The 25875-nt window shown below is 48.4% G+C and overlaps 1 protein-coding gene across 1 annotated transcript in view; it reads right to left on the reverse strand.

The window, feature by feature from the left end:
* IGHMBP2 (immunoglobulin mu DNA binding protein 2) overlaps nucleotides 1-25875 on the reverse strand; it is an 82254-nt gene that overhangs the window by 12830 nt on the left and 43549 nt on the right. Inside the window, exons 9-10 of the mRNA XM_084631137.1 lie at nucleotides 9814-9996; nucleotides 2691-2809 (exon numbers count right to left, since the gene is read on the reverse strand). Coding sequence (XP_084487263.1) covers nucleotides 2691-2809; nucleotides 9814-9996 — 302 coding nt within the window. The remainder of the gene's footprint in view (nucleotides 1-2690; nucleotides 2810-9813; nucleotides 9997-25875) is intronic.

Genomic DNA, 25875 nt, shown 5'->3' on the forward strand with positions numbered 1-25875 from the left:
GAAGTAGGGAGAATAGCACTGCCTACCTCACAGGGGAGTTGTGAGGAGAAATAAAGATTGTGAGGCACTCAGATACTGTGGTAACGGGGGTCATAAAAGTACCTCATCGAGAAAGATAGGTTTCAATTGAAAGAAGGTTAAAAAGGCCGAGCTGGAAAAGACTGCGATGTTCTCTTAAGGTCTGACTTGCCAGAGCAGTATTCAGACCCAGGAAACTAAAGCGTGACACTTGGAACTTTCAATGTCATGCACATTCCAAGTACAGGATTTGGGCTAGTGAGCAGAGAAAAAAAAATTAATCCCTGAAATGGGCAGCCTAGTTGTCAAGCAAGCTGCATTGCCATGTGGCAGATAGATACTTGGTGAACAAGGAAAAAAATCCAGGCTATTGTAGAGGTGACGGCGTGTGGGGCAGGGAGTCCACAGCATCGCTGGCCCAGAGAAGCCAAAAGTTTTGGGTACGCTTGGTTATTATTTGGGAACCTCAGTCAAGGATCAGGGATCTGTTGCGCCAGGCACGATATACCACTGCACAGACAACTAACAAAGAAGACAGTCCCTGCCCCAGAGAGCTTGAAATCTAGGCAAGGATGTGCTATCATACTAGCAGCCATCATATAGGGGTTGGGGGAGAGGGCTTTTACTTCTGGTCTCAGACGATTACAGTGTTCAAGCATCACCATGATACACTGTGTAAATGGCTGGTATGAGGAAGTCAGAGCTGCTCGCTTTTCTGCTCTCCTTCCTAACATTTATGTACGATGTACACTAATCAAAATAAGCCAATCTTTCAAAAACACAGGACTAAGTGAGCCCCATCAGATACAGGAAAGACATGAAATTCACTGCTTTATGTAATGCCAAGGGATAACATTTCATCATTATTGCCCAACTGATTTGTCAACATAAAACGCTGTCCCCAGTGCTCTGGTCTTTCTCCCTGTTTGGAATCTCATTATATTAATATAGTGGAACCGCTACTGTCCCATTTAACTGTAGAGGTTTATGTACCTAATGTGTTACAATAAAGATCTGACAACGTGATACTCCAAGGCAATTAAAGCAACAACCCCGTAGACTACTGTACAGCACAAACCAAATGGGAGTTCAGCGTGGAGGGTGATACTCCGTGCTGAAAACTCACAGCTCTGCCCACCATTTCCTGGCTGGTGTGACAATCTGTGTGGTATTTAAACCCCCATTATCTGATCCAAGGCGATTCAGTCTGTTTTCTTCCAGCCTTCTCCACCTCTAACGAGCAGCAGCTGGTGTGGCTATGGTCCTAGTCCATTGTGTCGTCACCCAGAAACCCCAATGCATGCAGCACATGCCAAGTGTCATGCTCTAGGCCAGCAGAGCAGGGGGCTAGGCCCATTCTTCCTGTTTCCAGACTCCTGGCCGACTGATCCATGGAGTTACAAGAGACATTGATTTGTCCCTTCTGAGAGGAGGGCAGGAGCTGCACTTACAGAAGCGGCTCCAGCAGGAGAGGAGAAGTGGTTCCAAATCATAATAAGCTCTCTGGGGCAGGGACTGGCTATTCATTGTGGGTATGTACAGTGCCTAGCAGGATGGGGCCCTCAGGACTCCTGAGTCCTGGTTGGATCTGGACTAAAGCAGAGGAGAGAAGAAATGGATTCAGAGGACTCAGCTCTCACTCTGGGTGTGCGGTTGGGTCTGGGGTAAAGAGATGAAGAGGAAGGGGAGAGATGGTCACAGATGGGAAAGGAGGTATCAGACAGCACTGGAAAGGAATTGATGCAGGCCTTAACTCCAGAGGACAAGGGCTGTACACAACCGATTCGCCTAGGAAACAGTCACTGCCATGCACTTAAGGAAATGAATCTCATAATGATGGGAAGAGTGGGTAATAAACGGTGTGACCCATTTGATTAGGCTCCACTCCCTGAATTGGTAACCAAGTAATAAAGAGGTTTGTCACTGTCTATGAAAGCTCATGCTGATATCACTGTTCCTGCTGCCCTCTCTCCATGGCAGGGTGCCACCCCCCTGGCATTTTACGTCCAAAAGGGAGAGGGAGCTGACAGGAGGCATTTATCCTTTTAAAGTAAGGCTGTTAATGGCATGAAGGTGGCTGCTGCTCTCAGTCCCAGCACACGGGGCAGCCCAAGAACGTCAAGTTCCACTGCGCTCTGCGGCCCAAAACCTGACCCCTGCACAGCAAAACTCTTGGGTGGGGAGGATGCAGGAGCTCATGGGGAGGGGCAATTATCCCTGTGCCCCACTGAGCCCAGCTCTGTAGGGGTCCGTAGGTAGCTCTTTGGGATGTGGCAGGGCTGGTTGATCAGCCACTATAAATATCCTTCAGCAGCCCCTGGCATTCCTTCCATCTGACGTACTACATCTTATTGCTTTGCTCTTTCCAGCATTTTAAAGAAACAGGACTAACCCCATCCACAGGAGACACCACCACATAGTTCCTGGCAGTCCTTGCCAGCTGACCCGTCTCTGTATCCCTGTAAAAGCCAGTATCTTGTTTTTCAATATCATCCACTCAGTAACCCTCCAACTTCCGCTGATAGAAAGTTATCCGGTGTTATCTGAACTCTCCTCCGAACTGTGCTATGACTTAGCGGGTGAATGGACAGCATGGCTGCAAGCTAAAGGGCTGGGAATCTGGGACAATCTACTCCTGTCAGCAAATCTTTCATCCTGTGAAGCAACAGTACCTTGATTCCCTTTAGACTGTTCATCTTCCACTTCAAGCTCAAATAAGCCACAGCCAGCTGTATCTATAAGCAGCAATGGAATCCTAGTCTCTTCTGTAGAAGCAACTCCCGGCAGGTCCCTAACGGGTTATGTGGAAAAGAGTGAATTAACAACACTGAAGTAACACTGCAGCATCAGACAGCCGATCAAACATTCTGCCTCCCGCCTCCGCCCCTGACACGGCGAATAAAGAGACTCTTGTCTCAAGGGTAAGACAGAGAAACCATTATATAGCACCCGCTACAGGCAAGGTTATAGACCAACAGAGGCATCCACTCTGGAGGGGAAGTTCAAACAGGTCTGTATGTCACACGGTGCACAAGAACGCTCACAGGACTGGAAGTCAGGAGCTCCTGCATTCTCATCTCAGCTCGGCTGTATGGCCTTGCACAAGTCCCTTCACCTCTCTACTTCATTTTCCCCACCTATGTTATATAATGCCTCCCTGATCCCCTTCTCCACTCCTCAACGTTCTGGGCATGCTGCACTTGTAATGACATGGCTCTAATTGCCGTGTATTGCATCACTTTAAGAGTGCGACGAATGCTGCAGCTCCGGGATCACCCTATGTAACCCATTGGGTGTGTTACATGTCCTGGACAGCGCCTGTTTCACAGAGGACATGGGTCTGCTCTAGCTTTCAGCTTGAGAGCCTGGCTCTTCAGCTAGTGCAAAGGCTCGTACCTTTAGCTCTTGTGTCCCCACGTTCAGCCCCTGGTATTGACCAAGATGATGGTCATTGCAATGCACTGCAAGACAGACTTGTGACCACGCCATATATCAATTTCCAAGATGGTGGCAGTTCAACAGTGGCAGAACTGTGTGTCTGAAAAACTGATCTGAACACTGGTCAGAGGGACTACGTCGTAACAGCCCCTTAAACGCCTCTCCCCAGCCACCCAATGGGAGGGGTGATGGGCACCACTGGGCAGTTGCTTCTTCCCAAAGCCCGGACTAGCCAGCCAGCCCTAAAAACTTTGTGATTATGTAAAAACCACACACTACTTTTTTATGAACTGCAATCATTTCTAATACAAACCAAAGTAGAGAGCATGGGAGTTAGTATTTCACTCTACTAGCATCAGACAGTAAAGCTACAGAAATAGGTTTTTTCCGCAGCAGCTTTTAGCACCGTAAGGAGGAAGAGACTTTAAAAGTGTTCTAAGACGTAGCAATTTGACTGCTGTGATGTCAGTCGAGTCAGAACGCACCAGCCAGGTAACTAGCCAGGGATTCTGGTTTCATGTCATTTCTGCATCCGAAGAAGCTACATCAACAAGTTACATTTTATCCCCCAAGAGAGTTGTTCCTTGAATTCACAGTCTGCGAATGGACCAAGAGATGGAAGGGCTGGAGTAGAAAACCAGCAGAATGCTGGACAGCTCCAAGGCAAGTACACTTGCAAGTCCAAAGGCTCTGATCCTACAGTACAATCCTATCATCACTGAGATGTCACAGGAACAAAGCCAAGGTCGCTATTATTACAGCAGCACCGAGAGGCCCCAGCCCCGTTTGGCAGTTCAGCGCGCTAAGAGGGGTACACGCACATAGCAGGAGACAGTCCCTGCCCCAAACAGCTTACAAGCCAAATAGACAAGAGACACAAAAGGTGGGAGAAAGGAAGGGTTATCTCCATTTTACAGATAGGGAACTAGGACAGAGGATGAAATCCTGGCCCCACTGCAGTCTGTGGGCCAGGATTTCACCTAGAGAAATGAAGTGGCTTTCTAAAGTAACCAGGGAAACCCATAGCAGAACCAGGAACTGATCCCAAGTTTCCTGAGTTGCAAGACAGGGCCTTAACCACAGTCCCAAACACTTGAACGATTTTCCAGCTCGGTAAGTTTGCCCATCTGCATTTGCATTCCACTGGTTTGCTTTGCTTTCAATGGGCTCTCTTTGGATATTACTCACTTCATCAACAACAAAAGAACTCTCCTCTCTGGACTGACACTCATTCATCTTCTAGCTAGAGACGTCCCCAGGGTAGCACGTGCGCATACATAAATGAACACCGATACAACAGACTCCTGTACACCCCTATGAAAATTCTAGCCAATGTTTCCACTTGCCTTGCAAGAAGCAGCACAAAGACAAACAGCAGCCTCACGGACAATCATTTAAAGCTCAGGGCTGCCCCTCACAGGACTGGTCTAGTGCCCACTTGAAGGGATCACGTAGGGTGTTTAGGGGCCCTGGGAGAGTGCCGAGCTGGATTTACCAGTCACAGCATGCTGGACCCTGCCAAGACACTCCATTGCTGCTTTTAGACCTAGAGGAAGATTTCTTCCCCCCCAGCCATGGAGGTTCCCTTCCCAATGCACAGCTGCTCGGGCTTCATGCTGCAGTCCAGCATTTGGATTTTAATAAAAATGTGACTCATCCCCCATATTTACAGTTAATTCCTGTAATTACCATCCATGTTTTCCACAGATCCAGTTCTGAGCAGCAGCAAACCAGTTTCTCACTGAAGTATTTCTTCCCCTTTGGTCTGCAGGACAGATTTATCCCCCTTTTCTTGATGCAAACCCTAAGCAGCTTCCCATCCCTTTAACATCTGTCCTGCTATTCTTCACGCTGGTAGCCTGCTTACCTACACACTGAAGGATTTGTCTAGAACCCAGACATGGTGAGTCTCCTCCATACAGACAATCCTGTTGACACGGATTCTTTGACAACTCCTAGAGGCCAAAGAATGTACTTGCAGCACGTCTCATTATAAGGAACAATCTTAATCTGGAAACTTCATTTCAGAGGAATAATTAGCTGCATACGTCTTTTGGGGGAGAGAAACAACGTGCTCCTTTGGGAGAGGAAAGCATTCAGCAGAACAGGGTGTTACCCTGGAAAAATTTCTGGTGCTTATTTAAACGCTAACCCCTTAGACACAAGGGGAAAGGTTAACCCACTGGCTATTGCAAAGCAACCTGAAATGCAGCCATGTGTTATTGTTTTAGGGAGAGAATCCTGCAGTCAGTATCACAGCCGGGATAGTCACTGCAGTCAAATGCTGGATGGAATCTCAGTTCTGGTGCAATACATATAATGCTTTACTGCCTCCTGCACTTCCTTTGAAAGAAACATTTCCCAACTTCTTGTTTGTTTACTGACTAGTTAGCTGGACACAATAACCACAGGTGTCAGGTGCCTCTCAGGCACAGCCAGTGTGGCCAACTCTTGTGATTTTGTCATGGGGGACTCACAATGTTTGGTGTTTCACTTAAAATGCCCACCCTTGGATTCTTGTAATTAGGGGAGAATTGGATCTTTCATTTAAAAAAAAAAGTTTCTAAGCCCTTGTGGTTGCAGAGAAAATCTTGAAAACATGACCAAAGGGCACCCTAAAGACTCAGAAACCAGGCAGCTAATAAAAGGAACCCAAGATGTACGTCTTGTTTAAATCTCAGGATTTTAAGCCACTCTCAGGATTTCTTAGAGACTGGCTCATGATTATTGAATGCTGAGGGTTGGCGATACTGCACTATGGCCTCACAGATTTAACAGTGAGATAGGGGGGTTTCTTATAGCCCAGTGCTCCAGCTTCATAAGTGTGCTGTCACCTGCTGGTAGTGTCTGAAAGGAAGTTTGGAAAGAAGAGTTTGGTCCTTAAGAAATACTAGGACCATGAAGGGATGTTGAAGGCAAAGTGTATCCTTTTGATATAGCACAACCCCATTTTACTGAAAACCCCCATTAACTGAAATCTGGCTAGGTGTCTCATGGGGCTTTACTGTCATTATTCATGTTCATTATTTCTATTGCAGTAGCATCTAAGAACCCCAAGCAGGGTTCAGGCCCCCAGCCGCATGATAGACACTATACAGAAAAGCAACACGAAGAGCTGCCCCAGACAGCTCACAAACTAGGATTCTGACAGTATGCAACAGGTGAATAAACAGACAAACATGGAAGGGGAGAACAAGGCGTGTTTGCGTAAGTTAGTATTCCTGCATAAGATGCCAATCAGCATCAGAATCAAAGTCAACTTTACAGGGGCTGCACTCCAACTGGCAGGGTCCCTTTAAATAATCTGGCATTGTTTTCACCGGAGCTTATGGTCCAGATCTCAGAGGCTGGACCTACCAAGCTCCCCCTTTGATAAGAGACCCTACATATCCAAAGGTTTTAGCTGCCTCCACCAAGACCTTCCCACAGAGAGGGCTGCATTGGGCACTGCTTCTCCCAGGACAGCATCCTTTCCACTTCTTCAATGACCCAAGTGGCTGAAGTGTCAATCTTGCCCAGAAGGCTACTTCCATTTACTATCCTCTGAGTAAGAACGGCTTCCCGCAATCTGCTTGGAATGTTCTTTTCTGGAGCGTTCACACATGGCTGCTGGCCCTACCATTTATGCTGTGCTTGAAGAAGTAGGTGATAGTTAATTATTGCAGCATAAATGTTGCAGGATTCCTTCTGCTTTCCTGTTTTGCTGCAATGCCTGACTCATAGCAGCAGGCTCTTCTCAGATTCATGCATGCTGGCCAAGAAACAGTCACAGCTGGAGTCTGTTAGCCTTATCTGTTATCTGCTGCCTAATGTACATATTTGATATGCTCACAAATCGCTTTATCAATGCAAAATTGGACTCGGACAGATCAGTGCCAGCATGCAAAACTGAGGAGCTTGTGGGATCTGAGAATCACCTTTGCAAGCAGTCTCCAAAATGCATGTCAAATCCCCAGCCAGAAGAACCAGGTGAAGAGTGAGGGTTGTAAAGATATCAAGCATTTAAGGGGAGGAGGAAACATTTTTAATTTTCTTGGTTTCTGACTTTTGTAAATTACCATTTTAAAAAATTCAGTCAAATTTACACTTTGAAAAAAGCATTAGATACGGAAATACAGAGTAAGGCTCCCTAACAACCTAAACTCTACCCTGAGGGCACAGCTAAGGTTATTAAGGAAATACAGACTTCTCTCTGGGCAAAGCTAAGTTTTTTATGGAACCGTAGCTCGTTATCTCCATACTTTCAAATGCTTAGCGCTTCTATGGAAGGGCACCCCCTACAGCAGTGGTTTTCAAACTGCGGGTCACGACCCACTACTGGGTCGCGGAATGTAAGGCACTGGGTCGCGGCACCTCTGGTCAGCACTGCTGACTGCGCCGTTAAAAGTCCCGTCGGCGGTGCTGCCTGGCTAGGCAGGCTAGTCTCTACCTGTTCCGACACCGCGCTGCGCCCTGGAAGCGTCCAGCAGCAGGTCCGGCTCCCAGGTGGTGGTGGGGGAGGTAGGGGGGAGGGAACGGACGGACGGACAATGGGGCTCTGTGTGCTGCCCCCGACCGGAGCACCGGCTCCACACTCCCATTGGCCAGTTCCCGGCCAATGGGAGCTAGGGTGGTGGTGCCTGCAGGTGAGAGCCACGCGGAGCTGCTTGCTCACCTCTGCCTAGGAGCCAGACTTGCTGCTGGCCACTTCCGGGACGAAGCACGGTCCGTGGTGCCAGGACAGGCAGGAAGCCTGCCTCTGCACCCTGGCTGTGCTGCTGACCAGGAGCCGCTGGAGGTAAGCCCATGCCCCAACCCTGTGCCTCAATCCCCTGCCCCAGCCCTGAGCACCCCCTCAGACCCAGAGCCCCTTCCTGCACCCCAAACCCCTCAGCCCTGGCCCCACCGCAGAGCCTGCACCGTCAGCCCTGAGTCCTGACCCCCTACCCTACCACAAACCCTTCACAATTTTCTTCAACTGGGTCACCAGAAAAAAAGTTTGAAAACCACTGCCCTACAGAACGTCAGTACAGGGCAGATTTTCAAAAGCATTCAGCCTTGGCCTAACTCCGCTCCCATTGAAGCCAAATCTCACCCTACACATCTATCACAAGTATCATTTTATCATAGGAGTTGGCATTTAAACACCAGATACCTTGGTGGTAGGGTCAGGAACCCTGACAGCCAGGAACATCTTCGATCCTGTACACTTTGGTGTTTCATATATGGCTGCAGACGTTTTAAACCCCTTTCAGCAGCTCCTTTTGAAGTCAGTGGGTGCTGCTATGGGTGTAACAGTTTTTAAAATCAGGATACTTATTTAGGTGCCTAAATACTGATTTCAGAGCCTAATTTTGGTTACCCATTTTTAAAATCTTGGCCAGTGTTTCTCGCTCAAAGGCGTTTTTGACAATATGTTGAGCAACCCCCTCCCTCCAAGTCAACTCAAGATGTTTCAAGAGGGGGACACACTTCCCCTTGAGCCTCCATATCTCGCAAACCTCTTGTCTTATTTGGTTCCAAGAGCCCAGAAATTTCTACCCTCGCACAGAATCCGATATATGAAACAGCAGGTAGGGTGGTGCGAATTTGACAAAGCTCGGTGAGTGGATAATGAGGGCAAGATCAGAGTTTTGAGGGTTAGGTTCCCCTCCAGCCGCACATATATGGGTTCCAGCATCTCACCAGGATAAACCCAACCAGTCTGTAAAAAGGGTTCCAGTATCCCTCTCACCCCAAACCTGCCAGGACTTCATTAATCTGATCCTCATTTACTAGCACCTGGGCACAGTAAAATGAAAAGGCAGCAAACCAGAGTCAGAATACATGAGAATGCTGCAGACATGATTAAAGTGTCCTACAGTGTTACTTTCAAATATCAGTAGGCAGAAACTTCCAAAAGTCACTTCCCAGGGATGCTGTCATCAGTATCAGGACTAAAATATACCTACTTGTAGACAAGTCATTTGGCATAGGCCACCAATAGCCATCAGATAATCACAGATTCATAAACAGAGCTGGATTTGAAAACCCACTTACAGAGTGCTACAGATGTTATAGCTAAGTCAATATTTAGCTCTCTGTTCTGGGGAGTTCTTCTTGGAGAGGCAGCAGATCAGGCCTTCCTGTATAACAAGTCACAGGAGGATTTTTTAAAAACCAAAACAGAGCATAGCCCTGTGGGTTTCTATTCTGTAAGCTGCACAAGGGAAAACAAAATCAATGTTTGCTAAATGAAATCAGAACAAAATGGGTAAGAAATAGCAAAAGGATATCGCAGACAGACAGAAAATTGTTAATGGCTGATAAATATTAACTGACAACGTCCATTCCTCACTGAAACCTGGTTAAGAAAAAAAAAAGAGCCAAGTCACTTACTTCAGTAAATGATGCGCCACGGAAGGGTGAGCCGAGAGTCGGCCACAGTACATTTCGGTGGAGGCCCACTGCATTATGGCCTGATGCATTCGGTATTGCACAGTCAGCATCTTCACTATGCTCTCGCCAAATTTCTGAATCAGACGCTCCATTAAGGTGAGAGAAAGACCCTTTGCTGCAGCCCTGCACCAGGAGAACAATTAACAAGACAAACTCAACAGGCAAGGAGAATAAGTCCATTAAGGAGGTTGTTTAAAGATTGTTAAAGGGGTGCCATCAACTTAGTCATCACATTTCTGTCTGACTTTCAAAAATTATTATTAGATTAGGAGCCATGATCTCCATTAGAGCCTCTGGAACCCAGAGCCCCAGTCCCGAACACCAACCATAGATCATACTATCTCTGTATATACTTGTTTTATAACCAGCCGTGGCTTCCACTATGCGGATTGTTTTTTCTAACTGTTCATTTTAAATTCTCTTACACAAAGCGTAACTCTACAGGGTTCTACAACTACTATCTATGTCTGCCTCTCTGCTGCAATGCATTCTGACCTTGCAGCACGCTGTCAGAAAAGATCTAGAGCCACCATACTTAGACTGCAAACTCTTGGATGCAGGGACTAGCTTTTTGCCCTGTGCTTGTACAGCGCCTAGCACAATGGGGTTCTGGCCCATGACAGGGTCTTCCAGATGCTACAATAACACTACTAAATAAACAAACAAACAAACAACGATAGTGGATAACTCAGTAAAGCCACTGCCCCGGCTGTTTAAACACACAAGGAGTGTGCAATTAACAAAGGGACAGAAGATCATTCAGAAAATATTTCATTAAATGAAACAATAATACATTTGTTTATTATTTTTGTATTCTTTTGTATTACTGTCTGGTCACCTCATGTTAGAAACATGGCAAGATCTACATAAAATGAGAGACTGCAGATTAATTACAACTGCAGAGGAGAAGATTCAGGAAGCACTTCCTTGATGAGGAAAGGGTCTACAGTGAAATATGACCAGACTCTCCTTCTTGCCCTGTCACATATTACAATATCAGGAGAAGCCCCTTGAAATTAGATGGGCCATATATCTAGAGCAAGACGAAGAAACTACTTCTTTACATCATCAATGGTTAACATGTGGAACTCCCTGCCATGGGAGGGCGAAGATAAATACAGTGGCTGGATTTTAAAAAGGACTCACTCATTTTATTACCATGATCAACATTTGCAGCCATAGACGGAAAGAGAAAGTTTGGCAGGGGAAGGAAGGAAGAAATGTTCTGTTATATGGATGTGACGCAGCAGGGAGGGGGGAGTGTTGACCTCGGAATGTGCCCTGGGGATGGGAGGCCTGAGAGCCTGTCACCTGAGCCAGGAGGGGGAGGGGCAGGTAACACCTCTGCCCAGGAATGTGAACAGAGGCTGCAGCAGGGAACCTGCTGGGTGAGGTTGGTTGGCAGTTTGGGGCTGGGGAGAGGAACACAGGGAACCCCAGGGCTGGGGTCTAAGCTCCCTGCTCCCCCAGAAGGACGTGATTGAGGGGTCCTGGTTGTACCCACAACCTCTGTTTTGGACTGTGTTCCTGTTGTCCAATAAACCTGTTTTACTGGCTGGCTGAGAGTCTCAGTGAATCCCAGGAAGAGGGGTGCAGGGCCTGGACTCCCCCACACTCCGTGACAACTGGTGGCAGTGGTGGGATGTACTGCACCCCGTGAACGGTGCTTCCTGCAGTAAGTGACTGGGGAACAGTAAAAAGAAGAGGGATTGACGGGGACCAGGCGTGCTGAAGATTCAGAGAGAGACAGTTTCAGGGGGTGGTTAACCCCTGGGAGTGTGTGACCACAGAGAAGGACTTTTGCAGTAACAGGGTCCCCCGGGGGATTGCAGCGAGCGGTCCCAGGGGTGGAGGAGTCTGCAGCTCGACCCTGGCAAAGAGGTGGTGACCTCAAGAAGGACTGGCACATGAGGGTTTTTTTCCTGGAAACCGTAGAAAGCTGCCCGGCCTGCAAGTGGCCAGCAGGGAGATGTACGCTAAATGCCTTAAGAGTGACCTGGTGGAGCTGTGCAGGCAGAGGGGGCTGCGCATTGCGAGGTCCACCAAGGAACAGCTGATTACCCAGTTGGAGGAGAGGGATCGCTTGGATGACCCGATCCCTGTCCCTGAGGGAAGCCGCCCGGTGGATGCAGCGTGGGCCCTGGGGCCTGACCGGGCTGGGAGGGGTCAGACTGCTGCCGAGGACATTCCGAGACCCTTCCTACCTATGCCTGGGGGAGGGGTTGGGGGAAGCCCAGCGAATACCGAAGGCACCCTGACCCCGGCAGCCAGCAGGGGATCCTCCCGGCGGAGCTCCCCATCCCTGGAGCAGATGTGGCTGGAATGGGAGAGGGAGATGAAAATGAGGGAGCTGGAGGATCATGAAAAACAACGTCAATATGAACGTCAGGAGAAGGAGAAACAAAGACAGCATGAACTGGAGCTGGCCAGGCTGAGGAGCAGTGGGGCCCCGGCTGCGGTGAGTGAGGGGGGACCCAAGACTGCAAGGAGCTTTGATAAGTGCTTCCTGGCCCAGCGTAAGGAGGGGGAGGACATAGATAGCTTCCTGACGGCCTTTGAGAATGCCTCCGAGATGCACAGGGTAGACCCTGCAGACAGGCTCCAGTTCCTCACCCCCTTACTGGACCCCAAAGCCATGGAGGTGTATAGCCGAATGACAGGGGCAGAGGCAGGGGACTATGAACTGTTCAAACAGGCCCTGCTCCGTGAGTTTGGGCTGACCCCCGAGATGTACCGGAGAAGGTTCCGGAGTCAGCGTAAAAAGCCTGAGGTCACATACCTACAACCGGTCAACCGGATGCAGGGATATGCCCGCAAGTGGACAGCTGGTGCCCAAGCTAAAGAGGACCTGCTTGACCTAATCGTACTGGAGCAACTGAATGAACAGTGCCCTTCCAACCTGAGGCTGTGGTTGGTGGACAAAAAGCTAAAGAACCCCCAGCACGCAGGACAGCTGGCCGACGAGTTTGTGAACAGTCGGTCAGGGGGCAGCAGGGAGGAGTCCCAAAAGAACAGGCCCCCCCGATGCAGAGAGAGAGAGTCACCATGGGACCTCCCAGCGGGGAAATACGGAGAACCCCCTCCAAAGGGGAACGCCTGGCGTCGGGCCCCTCCGACCCGCTCGAGGGGACCAACGTGACCTGAGCTGCTATCCCTGTGGCCAGAGAGGCCACGTACAGACCCAGTGCCCCAGGCTCAGGGACAGACTAAGCAGACCCAACCTACCTAGGGTTAACTGGGTAGGGACCGAGCGGGACGATGGGAAGACGGCCCAGGCAAGGAGGGCTGCCAGCTTACCAGCTGCTTGGGAGGGAAGAGTACCCCCAGGCCAACTCTGCCAGAGGGCTGGATGCTCTGGACTCAGGGTACTCGGTTTACAGGGTGGGTGCGGGGCTGTCCCTCCGGAGAGAGTGCCTTGTTCCCCTGGAGGTGGATGGGAGGAAGGTCAATGGATACTGGGATACGGGCGCAGAGGTGACACTGGCCCAGCCTGAGATGGTGGCCTCAGATCGGGTTGTGCCCAACACCTACCTGACCCTGAGGGGGGTGGGCGGGACCCCATTTAAGGTGCCCGTGGCAAGGGTACACCTGAAATGGGGGGCCAAGGAGGGCCCCAAGGATGTGGGGGTGCAACACCATTTGCCCACTGAGGTTTTAAAGTGGGGGGAGACCTAGAGGACTGGCCAAGCAAGCCCCAGACCGCCCTGGTTGTGACCCGTAGCCAGAGCCGGCAAGGGGCACTGCGCCCTGACCTTGGGGAGAGTACCACACCGGAGGTGCAGGACCCTACCCGGGTGGGGAGGGAGCGCCGAGGGGCACGGCTCAGAGAGGCTGTGGTCTCAGACCCGGCCAATGAGAGGGAACCGGGCCCCATCCCTTCCCCAGCCGCTGAGTCCCAGGCCGAGTTGAGAAAGATCCCTCCTTGCGGAAGCTCAGGGACTTGGCCGACCTCAGTGTGGTACGGACCATGACGAGAGGTTGCCAGGAGAGGTTCCTGTGGGAGAGGGCGTTCCTGTACCGAGAATGGGCTCCCACAAGGGAAGCAGAGTCCTGTGGGATCAGGAGGCAGTTGGTGGTCCCCCAGAAGTATCGCCGCAAGCTACTGTACCTGGCCCATGACATCCCCCTCTCAGGGCACCAGGGAATCTGGCGCACCCGGCAGAGGTTGCTACAGAACTTTTACTGGCCCGGGGTCTTTACCACGGTCCGCAGCATTGCCGATCCTGTGACTCCTGTCAGAGGGTGGGGAAGGCCCGGGACAAGGGGAAAGCACCTTTGAGACCTTTGCCCATCATAGAGGAGCCTTTCCAGAAGGTGGCCATGGACATCGTGGGGCCTCTGAGCAAGACGACCCGGTCGGGGAAGAAATACATTCTGGTGGTGGTAGATTTCACCACCTGCTACCCTGAGGCAGTGCCCTTAGCTTCCACTGAAGCAGACATCGTGGAGGATGCGCTCCTGACCATTTTCAGCCGAGTGGGGTTCCCCAAGGAAGTCTTGACAGACCAAGGGTCCAACTTCATGTCGGCCCTGCTCTGGTGCTTGTGGGAGAAATGTGGGGTCCGGCACAACTGGGCCTCAGCTTATCACCCCCAGTCCAATGGGCTGGTGGAGAGGTTCAATGGGACGCTAAAGATGATGCTGAAAACCTTTATGAACCAGCACCCGCAGGACTGGGACAAGTACTTACCTCACCTGCTGTTCGCGTACAGGAAGGTGCCCCAGGAGTCTACCGGATTTTCGCCTTTCGAACTGTTATATGGCAGGAGGGTGAGGGGCCCCCTGGACCTGATGAGAGACGAGTGGGAGGGGAAGGCCATTCCCGATGGAGAGTCAGTGGTGGAGTATGTCCTGATCTTCTGAGGGAGACTGGCTGAACTCATGGGCCTGGCCAGGGAGAATCTGGCCAAAGCCCAGAAAAAGCAGAAGGTCTGGTATGACTGCACGGCGCAGGCCCATGCCTACGCCACCGGGGATCAGGTGATGGTTCTCATCCCCGTGAGAAAGAAAAAACTACAGGCCGCCTGGGAGGGCCCTTTCAAGGTTGTCAAGCAGCTCAATGAGGTAAACTGTGTGGTGGAACTGTCTAACCGGGCGCACCAGCGCTGGGTGTACCATGTGAATATGGTGAAGCCATATTATGCCAGGGGGAATATGGTGTTGGCCGTGTGTGGACATTGGGAGGAGCAGGGAGATGACCCTTTAGTGGATCTATTCCCTGGGACCAGAGCTGGTTTCCCCCTGGAAACAATTCCCCTCTCGGATCAGCTAACCCCTGCCCAGCAAGCTGAGGTCAGGGGGGTGCTGCATCCGTACCGACAGCTGTTTTCCAACCAGCCTGGACGCACTAATCTGACTGTCCACCGGGTGCAGACAGGGTCGCACCCGCCGATAAGATGCTCCCCCTTCCGAGTCACAGGGAAAACTGCTCAGGACCTGGAAAGAGAGGTCCGGGACATACTGGCTTTGGGGGTGATCCAGCCGTCTGCCAGCCCTTGGGCCTCACCGGTGGCGCTGGTCCCCAAAAAGGACGGGTCGGTCTGGTTCTGTGTGGACTATCGGAAGCTCAATGCCATCACTGTATCTGATGCCTACCCCATGCCCAGGCCTGATGAGCTCCTAGACAAGCTGGGAGGAGCTCGGTACCTTACCACCATGGACCTTACAAAGGGCTACTGGCAAGTGTCGCTGGATGCAGATGCCCGGCTGAAATCGGCCTTTATCACCCCTCTGGGGCTCTATGAGTTCCTGACCCTGCCTTTCGGCCTCAAGGGAGCGCCGGCCACCTTCCAGCGCCTGGTGGACCAGCTACTGAGGGGGAGGGAGAGTTTTGCCGTGGCATATATTGATGACATCTGTGTCTTTAGCCAGACTTGGGAGGACCATGTGTCCCAGGTTAGACAAGTGCTGGACCGACTCCAGGGGGCTGGGCTGACTGTAAAAGCGGAGAAGTGCTAGGTGGGGATGGCTGAAGTATCTTACCTGGGCCATCGGGTGGGGAGCGGCCACCTAAAGCCGGAACCAGCCGATGTGGAGATGATCAGAGACTGGCCCGCTCCCTACACCAAAAAGCAGGTCCAAGCCTTTATTGGGATGGCAGGATACTACTGAAGATTTGTGCCCCACTTTAGCGCCATAGCCACCCCCATCACTGAGCTATGCAAGAAGGGGAAGCCAGACAAGGTGGTCTGGACCGAGCAGTGCCAGGAGGCTTTCCGGGCGCTGAAGGAGGCTCTGGTCAGTGGCCCAGTTCTGGCAAACCCAGACTTTGACAAGCCCTTTGTGGTGTTCACCGACACCTCAGACACAGGACTGGGGGTGGTGTTAATGCAAGAGGATGAAAAGGGGGAGAGACACCCCATCGTGTACCTGAGCAAGAAGTTGCTACCCCGGGAGCAACACTACGCGGCCATCGAGAAGGAGTGCCTGGTCATGGTGTGGGCCCTCAAGAAACTAGAGCCCTATCTCTTCGGGCGACACTTTACTGTGTACACCGACCACTGTCCCCTGACCTGGCTGCACCAGATGAAAGAAGCCAACGCCAAGCTCCTAGGTGGAGCCTGCTCCTGCAGGATTATGACATGGACTTGGTCCACGTGAAGGGAAGTGCCAACATGATAGCGGATGCGCTGTCCCGGAGAGGGGGCCCTGAACTTCCCCAGGTCACTGGTCACAGTGACCCCACTCAGTTCGGTCTCGAAGGGGGGAGAGATGTGACAATGTGACACAGCACAGAGCGGGGAGTGTTGACCTGGGAATCTGCCCTGGGGATGGGAGACCTGAGAGCCTGTAACCTGAGCCGGGAGGGGGAGGTAACACCTCTGCCCAGGAATGTGAACAGAGGCTGTAGGAGAGAGCCCACTGAGGGGGTTTAGTTTTCAGTTTGGTGCTGGGTGGTGGAACGCAGGGAACCCCAGGGCTGGGGTGTAAGCTCCCTGCTCCCCCAGAAGAACTTGACTGAGGGGTCCTGGTTGTACCCACAACTTCTGTTTTGGACTGTGCTCCTGTTGTCCAATAAACCTTCTGTTTTACTGGCTGGCTGAGAGTCTCAGTGAATCCCAGGAAGAGGGGTGCAGGGCCTGGACTCCCCCACACTCTGTGACAATGACACACACTGACTGCTGGCAGGACCCAGGAGAATATTCCACCTCACACTACAGTATCATACAATTGACACTTCTTTGCTACAGCTGACAGAGAGCTCAGACAAAAGGGATGATATGCATTGCCCTGCAATTCCACCACTGGGTCTTTCAGAGTTTGTAGGACCAAACCCACAACACAGCTCAGCTCCCTCCAACAGTAGAGACAACCTCCTCAGTCTCCTTCAATGGGATGGCTTCAGGGCTTGCCCACTCCTTCTGACACATGTATCACCTACAGAAGTTTTTTTCATTGCTCTGAATTCCATAAACCAGAAAGCTGTGATGGAGAGTAAATGTGGGTATGGAAAAAGAAAAGGAGTACTTGTGGCACCTTAGAGACTAACCAATTTATTTGAGCATGAGCTTTCGTGAGCTACAGCTCACTTCATCATATGGAAGTCACGCATTTCACCCATCTAAGGTAAATGGTGAGTGAACACACACCTAGACAGACCCTTCTGGCCAGGTAGTAATTTTATTACCAAACCTGTGTAAATAACCAGCAAAGAAAAAGCAAAAGTTTTGGTACTCAGGATAAGTAAAGTCAAAACTGTGGCATGAACAATGCAATCAATGGACTGGGGCTCTGTGGTCAGGTGTTGATTTAGGAACAAACGGAACGACTAAACCAGAATGATCTTCCCTTCCAGGAGCAGAAATGAATGGGGAAGTAACTCACAGCTTGATCCCTCATCTTCCTCTCTGCTCTGCTGCAGTCCTGAAAATTGTTAGCTCAGCCCTGAGGCAAGCAGGAGGAGAATCAGTGATGACTGAACAATAAACAACAAAGAAAACCTAGGGCGAGTGAGGTATGGAAAGTAGAATCAAGTTGGATAGACTCTGATCTGGGTAGACTCCACTATTGATTGTTCTGGGCCTAGCAACAGTAGGGCCAATTAACTCTTAGTGAGAAGTAAAAGGCATAATTATCACCTGGGAGAACAGAGATAATCCCCTCCGGCCACATGCAGGGGTCATTTGAATCAAGTCGTTTGTTTACAGAGTGTTGGGTTTAATTTTGATCTATGTTCGAGCTTGGCTACACTGGGACATTTACTGAAATAGCTATTGCAGGATAATTATTTCAGCATAAGCCCCCATGTGGATACTCTTATTTTGGAATGAGAGCGTCCAGAATAACTGTTCTGTAATAATTATTCCAGAACAGCTAATCTGGTCAATTTCCTACTGGAGACAATCCCTTACACACAATCATTTTAGTGCTGATGAAAGGGGCTGGTTTTAGAGCCCAGGAGTCTGAAGGGCCTGATTCTGATTGATAAGAAGGCCTTTTTGCCTTGCTCTGGCAGGATTAAGGAGTTGTAGTATCAATCAGAAAAAGGCCCTGGAGTCTGCTATTTATTCACATAACAAGTCTGGCATTAGGAAACTAAGCTTTTCTACTCTGCTGAGCCAATCTACCCCAATCTTACCATGGCAGGGCCACCTCCAGGGGTGAGAGGATGCTGTGTTCCATTCACATTCAGTCCTTGTGGTTTCTAATCACACTATCAACAAAGGCAGTCATCAGTGCTAACTGTGATGTGGATACCAGACCACTAGAAACTGGACTGAGACCAACTTGCTTCACACAGGCCGCCAGAGAGCAATCCCCTTTTGCTTACTGTACTTACTATCTTGATTCTCATTACCAACACCCTGGGCCTGCCAGCCCTCTGAATATCTGCCACTGTTAATGAAAAACAAGCCACTTATTGAGACGTGGACTCTAGTTCTATGTTAGGGAAGCAGCTGGCTGCATTAGCCACGTCAGGCAAATCAAGTCGCACTGGTTCAGGAGATTTGGCACTCGGCTCCAGACGAATAATGTAAAACTATCTCTTGGTACATCACTGACAGGTTCAACTGCATGTAACAAGTTAACAGATTAAAGTCTTTCCAAACAAAGAGGCTCTTTTACCGTCACTCAGTTGAAAAATTCTTTACAAATCTAATAAGTGAACCAAGGATCATGTTTAAAGATGACCCCATGGAGTATTTGCAATAAAACCTCTCTTTTTAATACCAGGCAAGAAATGTTCTAAGGGATTTCTTTTAATGGCATCTCATAAAACATAGGCGAAGTAACAGAACATGCCCTCTCCTCTGAAATACAACCCCTATACAGGTTTCAGAGTAACAGCCGTGTTAGTCTGTATTCGCAAAAAGAAAAGGAGTACTTGTGGCACTTAGAGACTTAGAGACTAACTTAGAGACTAACCAATTTATTTGAGCAGATATTCACAACACTGTTTCCAGGGTCCTGTGTATCCACTAGGGGGCCAGAACCGGGCTGCAGGGGCAGAACTGCAGGGTGGGCTGAAGAAATTCAAGTTTGTGAAAATGAGTCTGTAGCCCTGGGGTGTAGCTGTAGCCAATACAGCTGGTCTGTGTGCATCTGGGGTGTGTATGCTGTGTATGTCTGTGTCGAGGGAAGGGGGTGTATTAATGAGGAGGATAAATTTAGAAATCTTTCAGCTGTTAATAACGTTTGCTATTATTTCACCATCCAATTAGTCTCTCCAGTTGTTGAGTCCCACTCCAAAAAAGTCATGAAACAAGGGGTGCCAAGGCAGGTAGCCCCACAATGGCCATCAGAAGGTTACACAGAGCCCACAGCAAATGCTAGGGATGGAGTGGGGAGTCAAAAGGAGGCGACCTAGCCAAGCTCAGGGCTGACCAGGAAGGAGAGCAGAGCTCTGCTTCGGATGTGAGAGAAGCCTAGTTGCCACTCAGAGACTGAGCTAGCTTACTGGCTGGACAAGCCTCCTGCTAGACGGGACAACCCGCCTCTGGGGAATCGGCGGAAACAAGGACTGTTTGAAGACAAGCCTTGAATAGAAGGGCAGGGTCCCACCAAAGGTTCATCAGACCACCCTGTTCTGAGCTGTGGTATTTTGTCCTTGGTTTTCTTTGAACCTTAATACGCTGAAAGGGGCTGTACTGAAGTGTGATTTGGCCACGGGGCTAAAGCATCGCTACCTTGGATGCCTGCGGCTGCATGAGTCATGCCCTGATGGGCCATGCAGGGATGCTGCTGAAGTAAATCCAGGCATACATGGAGTTAAAGTTATAAGTATCAGTTACTTAAGACAAAAAGTCTTTAGGGGAAAAAGGTAGTTCTCTCAAAACACACATAGAAAGTCAAAGTTAAGGTCACACTTAAAAACTAGGAAGTCAGAAAACGCACAGCTAAAGTCACCCAACCCAACGGAACTCATCGTGTGCCCTGTCAAATTGCACTCATCATACTTTGCATATAAAGAGAGACATTACGATGCAAGACTTGCAGAATTTGCAGAATTCACTTGCAGAATTTCCCTGCCAAATCAAGGTTGGGATTAAAACACGCTGAGCACCTGTTCTATGAAAATTGGGCCCCATTAAGATGTCTCAAGCTCAGCATTGAAATACTGAGGGACACAAAACCACTTTATTATCTTGGTCTCGGTCTTTTGACTTCTCAGTGGATCATATTTAATGTGGAAGTCCCTGAGAACATGGATGTCCTATGAGGAATAGTGCCGTACACTGTCCATAACAGAGTCACTTTACTGAAAGCAATCTCATTTTAAATTGCATCTTGAATCAGATCACCACTAATTCATCAATACCCGTCTATTAGCCACATATCATGTCCCTGTGAAGGGATTTAATCAAGGAACTAAACGCAACAGGGGACAGTTCAAAATGTTTTAGACGAGATGGGTTTTAGATTGATGTGTTTGGCTAATGCAGGCTGTGTTGGGCCTCCAATGCACTTTTCTGGGAGCCTTACTTCCGATGCCTTTCAAAAGATATTTGCTGCAGCTCAGTTGGTCACTGATCCTTCTCTGGATGGCTGGTACTAGATTTAGAGGGCTACAGACTGGAGTCTTTCCAGAATGTGGCACTCTTCTTGACTGAAGATGAAATGATTTCTTACTAGGAACAGTCCCTTAGTAAAAAACTGGGATTTGCAACCATATGCTCCCCTGCTTGCAGTTTTCAAAGCACACATAACGGAGGATCAGGAGGTGAATACAGCACTTGAGAAGTGCCAGAACACAAGCACTGGAAGTACCTAAAGAATCACAAGACACCTGTTTGACTCCTAAAAAAAGTTCCAGCATGTTTCCAGCACTGCTGAGTGAGGAAGCTTCCTCCAACCCAGTTTCCCCACGGCGAAGCTGGTGTAAAACACAGCAAAGCTACAGTCTGGATAGTGACACAAATAATCCAGTCACTATCCAGAACAGATTGGTTGGAAGGTTGTTTAGAAAAGTAATGCCGTCCTGCTGTTAGAACACTATTTGGGGAGGAAAGCGATACAACATGCAAGCCAAGTGGCCTAGAGGATGACAGGCACACACTCTGTTAGGTCCAGTTTTTGAGAGGTACATAAAAACTGTGTCCGCCCCGCCCACCCCCGGGCATTTTTACTTACTTTTATTTTCCTCACTCTGTTAAATGTCTCTTTGTATCATCCCTTCATTTTTAAATTGATTTTTCAGACTATCCATGCCTTGAATTGCACTTAGAAGCCAATCAGGAGCCAGGGAAGTCTTTGGAGCACACGTGCATGGCAAGCACTGTCAGGGCAGCTTTTGATTTGCCTCCAAAGGTGCCCCACGGAGAGGGCATCACAGCAATTGAATGGGGAGGGCACAAAAGCAGGGATAACTAACAAGATCAGAGAGTAATATTGGTGATATTGCTCCGTTGCAAGGAACACTGATGAGGGGGAAAAGGAGCTTCTGCGGATCCAGTCCTTAGCTGTTGGAGGTGCCATCGTGAGGTTAAGACACAGAAGTAAGGCCCCAACTGCTTATACTATTCCTGTAACTGAAGAGCCAATTATACTGTTTGGAGGAGGAAGACTATTGAGCCAAATTTCAGCTGTGAAGCCCTGATGCTTACAGTCTGGGCCTATTCAACTGTCCCCTGCCAGTTCAGTTGTTTAAATTATCCTTCATTTCCTGACCTGACTTGGCGGGTGATTTTTCAGGCACTGCCCAATGTGTACTCTAGCCCATCCCAGAAGAGGGTGATGGGATATAACCTGTACAATCCTCAGGTGTCCTGTTCTGCTGGACGACGGCATTTTGTGAATGGCAGAGGCCAATGAGAATGGTCCATTCTCCACTCCAAAGAGGCCACTGCTGCCTGCTGCTGCTCTTTTGCAGGCAAGCCCTCGTCAGCTAGCACAAAGAAAGAAGTTCTTTAAATGAACGATTAGTATCTTTCATAGCCAAGGAGGGCTGCCGTGGCCTACCCAAGAGTGTGACTCCACCCCCAGCTGCCCAGCCATATTCTGGGCTGGCCATAAAAGGGATCGTTAGTACTTCCAGGATTTAATAAGGTTATTGAATTAAATTTATATTTTAAAAAATGACACTACTTTGGGACTCATGAAAGGATGGAGCTATGACTTCCTCTCTTCAATCTTGTACTATTATCTGTAAAACCAAGTACCATTAAAAGCTTTTAGCCAATAAATTTTCATTCTCTGGCTATTTTTGTACAGATGGTCTTGTCACTAAGACACAGCACAGGGAGTCAAGAGATCTGGGTTTGATTCCTCGTTCAGCACTTGACTCTCACTGTGCAAGCCTGAGCTTGTCACTTAACCTCTCTGGGCCTTAGCTTCCCCATCTCGTAACAGCACTTGCATACACAAAGATGGCTTAACTCACATTTGTCTGTAAAATGCTTTGGCATTCTTTGCACATCGACAGCAATATCCATGCAACAGGATTAGATCTCTCACGGTATCATCGGTTTCATGCATTTGGCATTTTGTTTTATGTTGTGCGGTATCATTAAGAGATTTCTGAAACGGCTATGAAGATAGGCATGCTATTTACTGTACTGTAATGATTCCCTCCCCCACAGTCATTTTCCTTTTAAATCACTGCAGGAATAAGCTGTACAACTGCAATAAAACATGTGGTGCAGCTTATTGTTGGGATCTGTAGTGGCTAGCCACAGAAAGTTAAGGCCCAATATTTGGTATTCAGTGATTAAATGGAAGTAAATTTGTTTGGATGCCACATGCAAATACATCATATACCTGAGCAGGAAGACTGCTGCTGCAACACTATGATGATTTCAAGGCAGCTCTGTGGCAGAAAGATGCAGATTGATTTATGACAAATGATTAGAAGAGCTAAATATGCTAAGTTTATCTGAGCAACACCAGCAGGAAGGGATATGATAATTATCTGCAAATATTTGAAGAGCATAATGAGGAGTAATGGACTGGTATGAAACGAAAAAGCAAATGTTTAGGATGAATACCAGGAAGCGTCTTGACAATGAGATGCATTATGGCACGCATCCAAAGTCCAAAAAGGTCAATGGGATGCTTTTTACATTGACTTCAGTGGGCTTTGGAGCAGGCCCGAAATTGGGAAATAGTCTCATAGGAAGTTGTAGGAATCACAGTGTTTCGGACGCATAGGACTAGATTGTTTCTCAAGGACATAACCCTTCAGGGACAGTGCACTGTTGTGTAAACCCAGAAGCAGCAGAGGGAAGGAACAGTGACTCTGAGAGTCATATTCCCCCTCCATACTCCCCCAGGATAGTAATTTGCTGGGCTATCCCTGCTGCAGCAAATTACTACCTATCTCTAAACCAACTAAGCTCTACTCTCTGGCATGTTGTGGGGGGTAGAGGAAACCCTCTACCCATTTCCCACCCACTTGCTCCTTTGCACCCAGAGCCAAGGTCCAGGTAGCCCATGCCACGGTATAAGAAAGGGGTCTCACCTCCCACACTTTTGTGCAGCCAGAGTCAAAAACCTAGCCCTTAAATTTCAACTGGAGAAAGCACTAGAATATGTACTGTATAGTCTGCCCGGGCAATTGCCCCTGTGTGCTATATAGTGTTCCAGGGAGGAAATGGTCCCTGATAAGCAATGGAGACACAGCTGGAACACAAGCTGTGTAGAAGCCCGTTTGTTTGTGTCTGCAGTTGTAGAGGGTTTCATTTAATAAAGGCTGCCTGCTTAAGTAGGGCTGATTCCATACATCATGACAACAGTCTTTGATATAATCTGATGTCCTTCTGTGGAGCTCTTAGGTATGAACACCATACAATCAACACTCCCAGTACTGAGGTTTATTTGTACTGCTAAAGGGGGCAGTGTCGCAAGGCATACCGTGGGTCATGATGCTTACATATTTTATTAAGCCTACATTTCTGCTCACATATGACAATTAAAACCTGTACTTTGTAAATCTGATCCTACTGGTAACCCCACTGTGCAAGGTTCTGTACTGCTGTAATGTTCTTCCCGTGGCTACAACTAATGGGCCACTCCGGTCAAGGCAAAGTCCACCATTCCACCATCTTGAGAATCAGCATTCCGCTCAAATCTTGGCATTGTTTGCAAAGCAGCTGAATCCACAGGCTGCTAGACACCATTTCAATTTGCTAAAATGAGATGTGGAAGTGATGCAAAGAAATCTTGTGGTAACAAAAATACTAAATTAGTGTTGTCTGTTTTTACTGGAGATATAATTGTGTAATGCTGAATATTTCTTTTAAATGCCTTCTAAATCTTTTCCATTACAGATTAAAAAAAAACCCAAAACCCTTTGTCAGCATTTGTTTGTAAAGGATAAAGACGTGAGTAGAGTCCAGTAGCTATATTGGATTAGCTGACAGAGACTGGATTGATAACCCTCCTAGTTAAATGCAACAGCTAATACATTTGGAGCACAATTATATCATTTTGAAGCCTGATGAAAAGAAGCTATTTAAAACATCTGATTTATTTTTCGAAGCACCCACTAGACAAAATAATTAGTTCTTTCCCTTTGTAAATCTGATCCTCCAAGTGGGCTGAAGTCAATGGGACTCCTTGCCTCAGTAGCTGTACTCCTGGGTGCCAGCTCAAGCTCACAGTTGGTATCCTGTCTGAAAAGCTCGGGGGTTACTGATCTACAGAGTACTGAAGATGCCTTGAACAATGGTTTTAATACAGTAAACTCCTTGGAGCATAATTTACTGGTAACTTGAGAGATGTAAATCTGTTAACAATATTGATTTAGAGACACATTCTCTCTGTTCTGTTTTATTTTAAATCTATTAAACCTAAAGAGGGACACTGGGTACCACAGCATCCAAATAGTGCTAAAGCTTCTAATTCAGAAGACTTGGATATCGGTCCACAAGAAGCTGTTATAACAACAGATTTTACTGCAGAGCTGTTTACGAGGATGCCATTAAGGTTGAAAACTAGATATTTGGCTTCCACCCATCCCTTCCCTTTCTTATTCTTGCAGAGTCCAATTATTTGTACTGTAAGAGCTTTAAAAAAATGCATGAAGATGCTACAAAACTCCCTTAAAATAAAAGTCAACAGCTTGGCACTTGGAGACTTTGCAACAACTAATTAGCAAAATAGCGCAACTGAGGGAGTGGGGGAAAATTAAACATCGTAACATGTAAACACAGGGCCAGGAAGGGGAAAATGGTGAAAATTATGAGGGATTCATTGCAAAGTTAAACAAAAACTCAAAGCAGAGGGAGAGACACATTAAAGACATCCAGGCAAGGGAGCAAATTTCCAAGAGCATTTGCAAATAGCTGGAGTCTTGATGAAGTAGAAAGACATCTCCTGTCAGATAACCAGAGCTAGAGAAGGCTCTTGGCACCGGCAGTCATGAGACAGAGGAAGTCAGTATTACTGGAGCTCAGGGATCAGAGAGGGGCAGCTGAGAGACTCAAGGTCTAAGGGACAGGTGGGAGCAAAGTGAACAGCACAGATACAAAATTTGGGGAATACGCCCAAACTAATGCACTCATCACACAAAAGGCAGTTCAGCTTTATCTTGTCACTGTCAAATAGCCTTATTACTTTTTCGTG

This window comes from Lepidochelys olivacea, assembly GCF_965140295.1.
Source record: "Lepidochelys olivacea isolate rLepOli2 genome assembly, chromosome: 6".
Taxonomy (NCBI): Eukaryota; Metazoa; Chordata; order Testudines; family Cheloniidae; genus Lepidochelys; species Lepidochelys olivacea.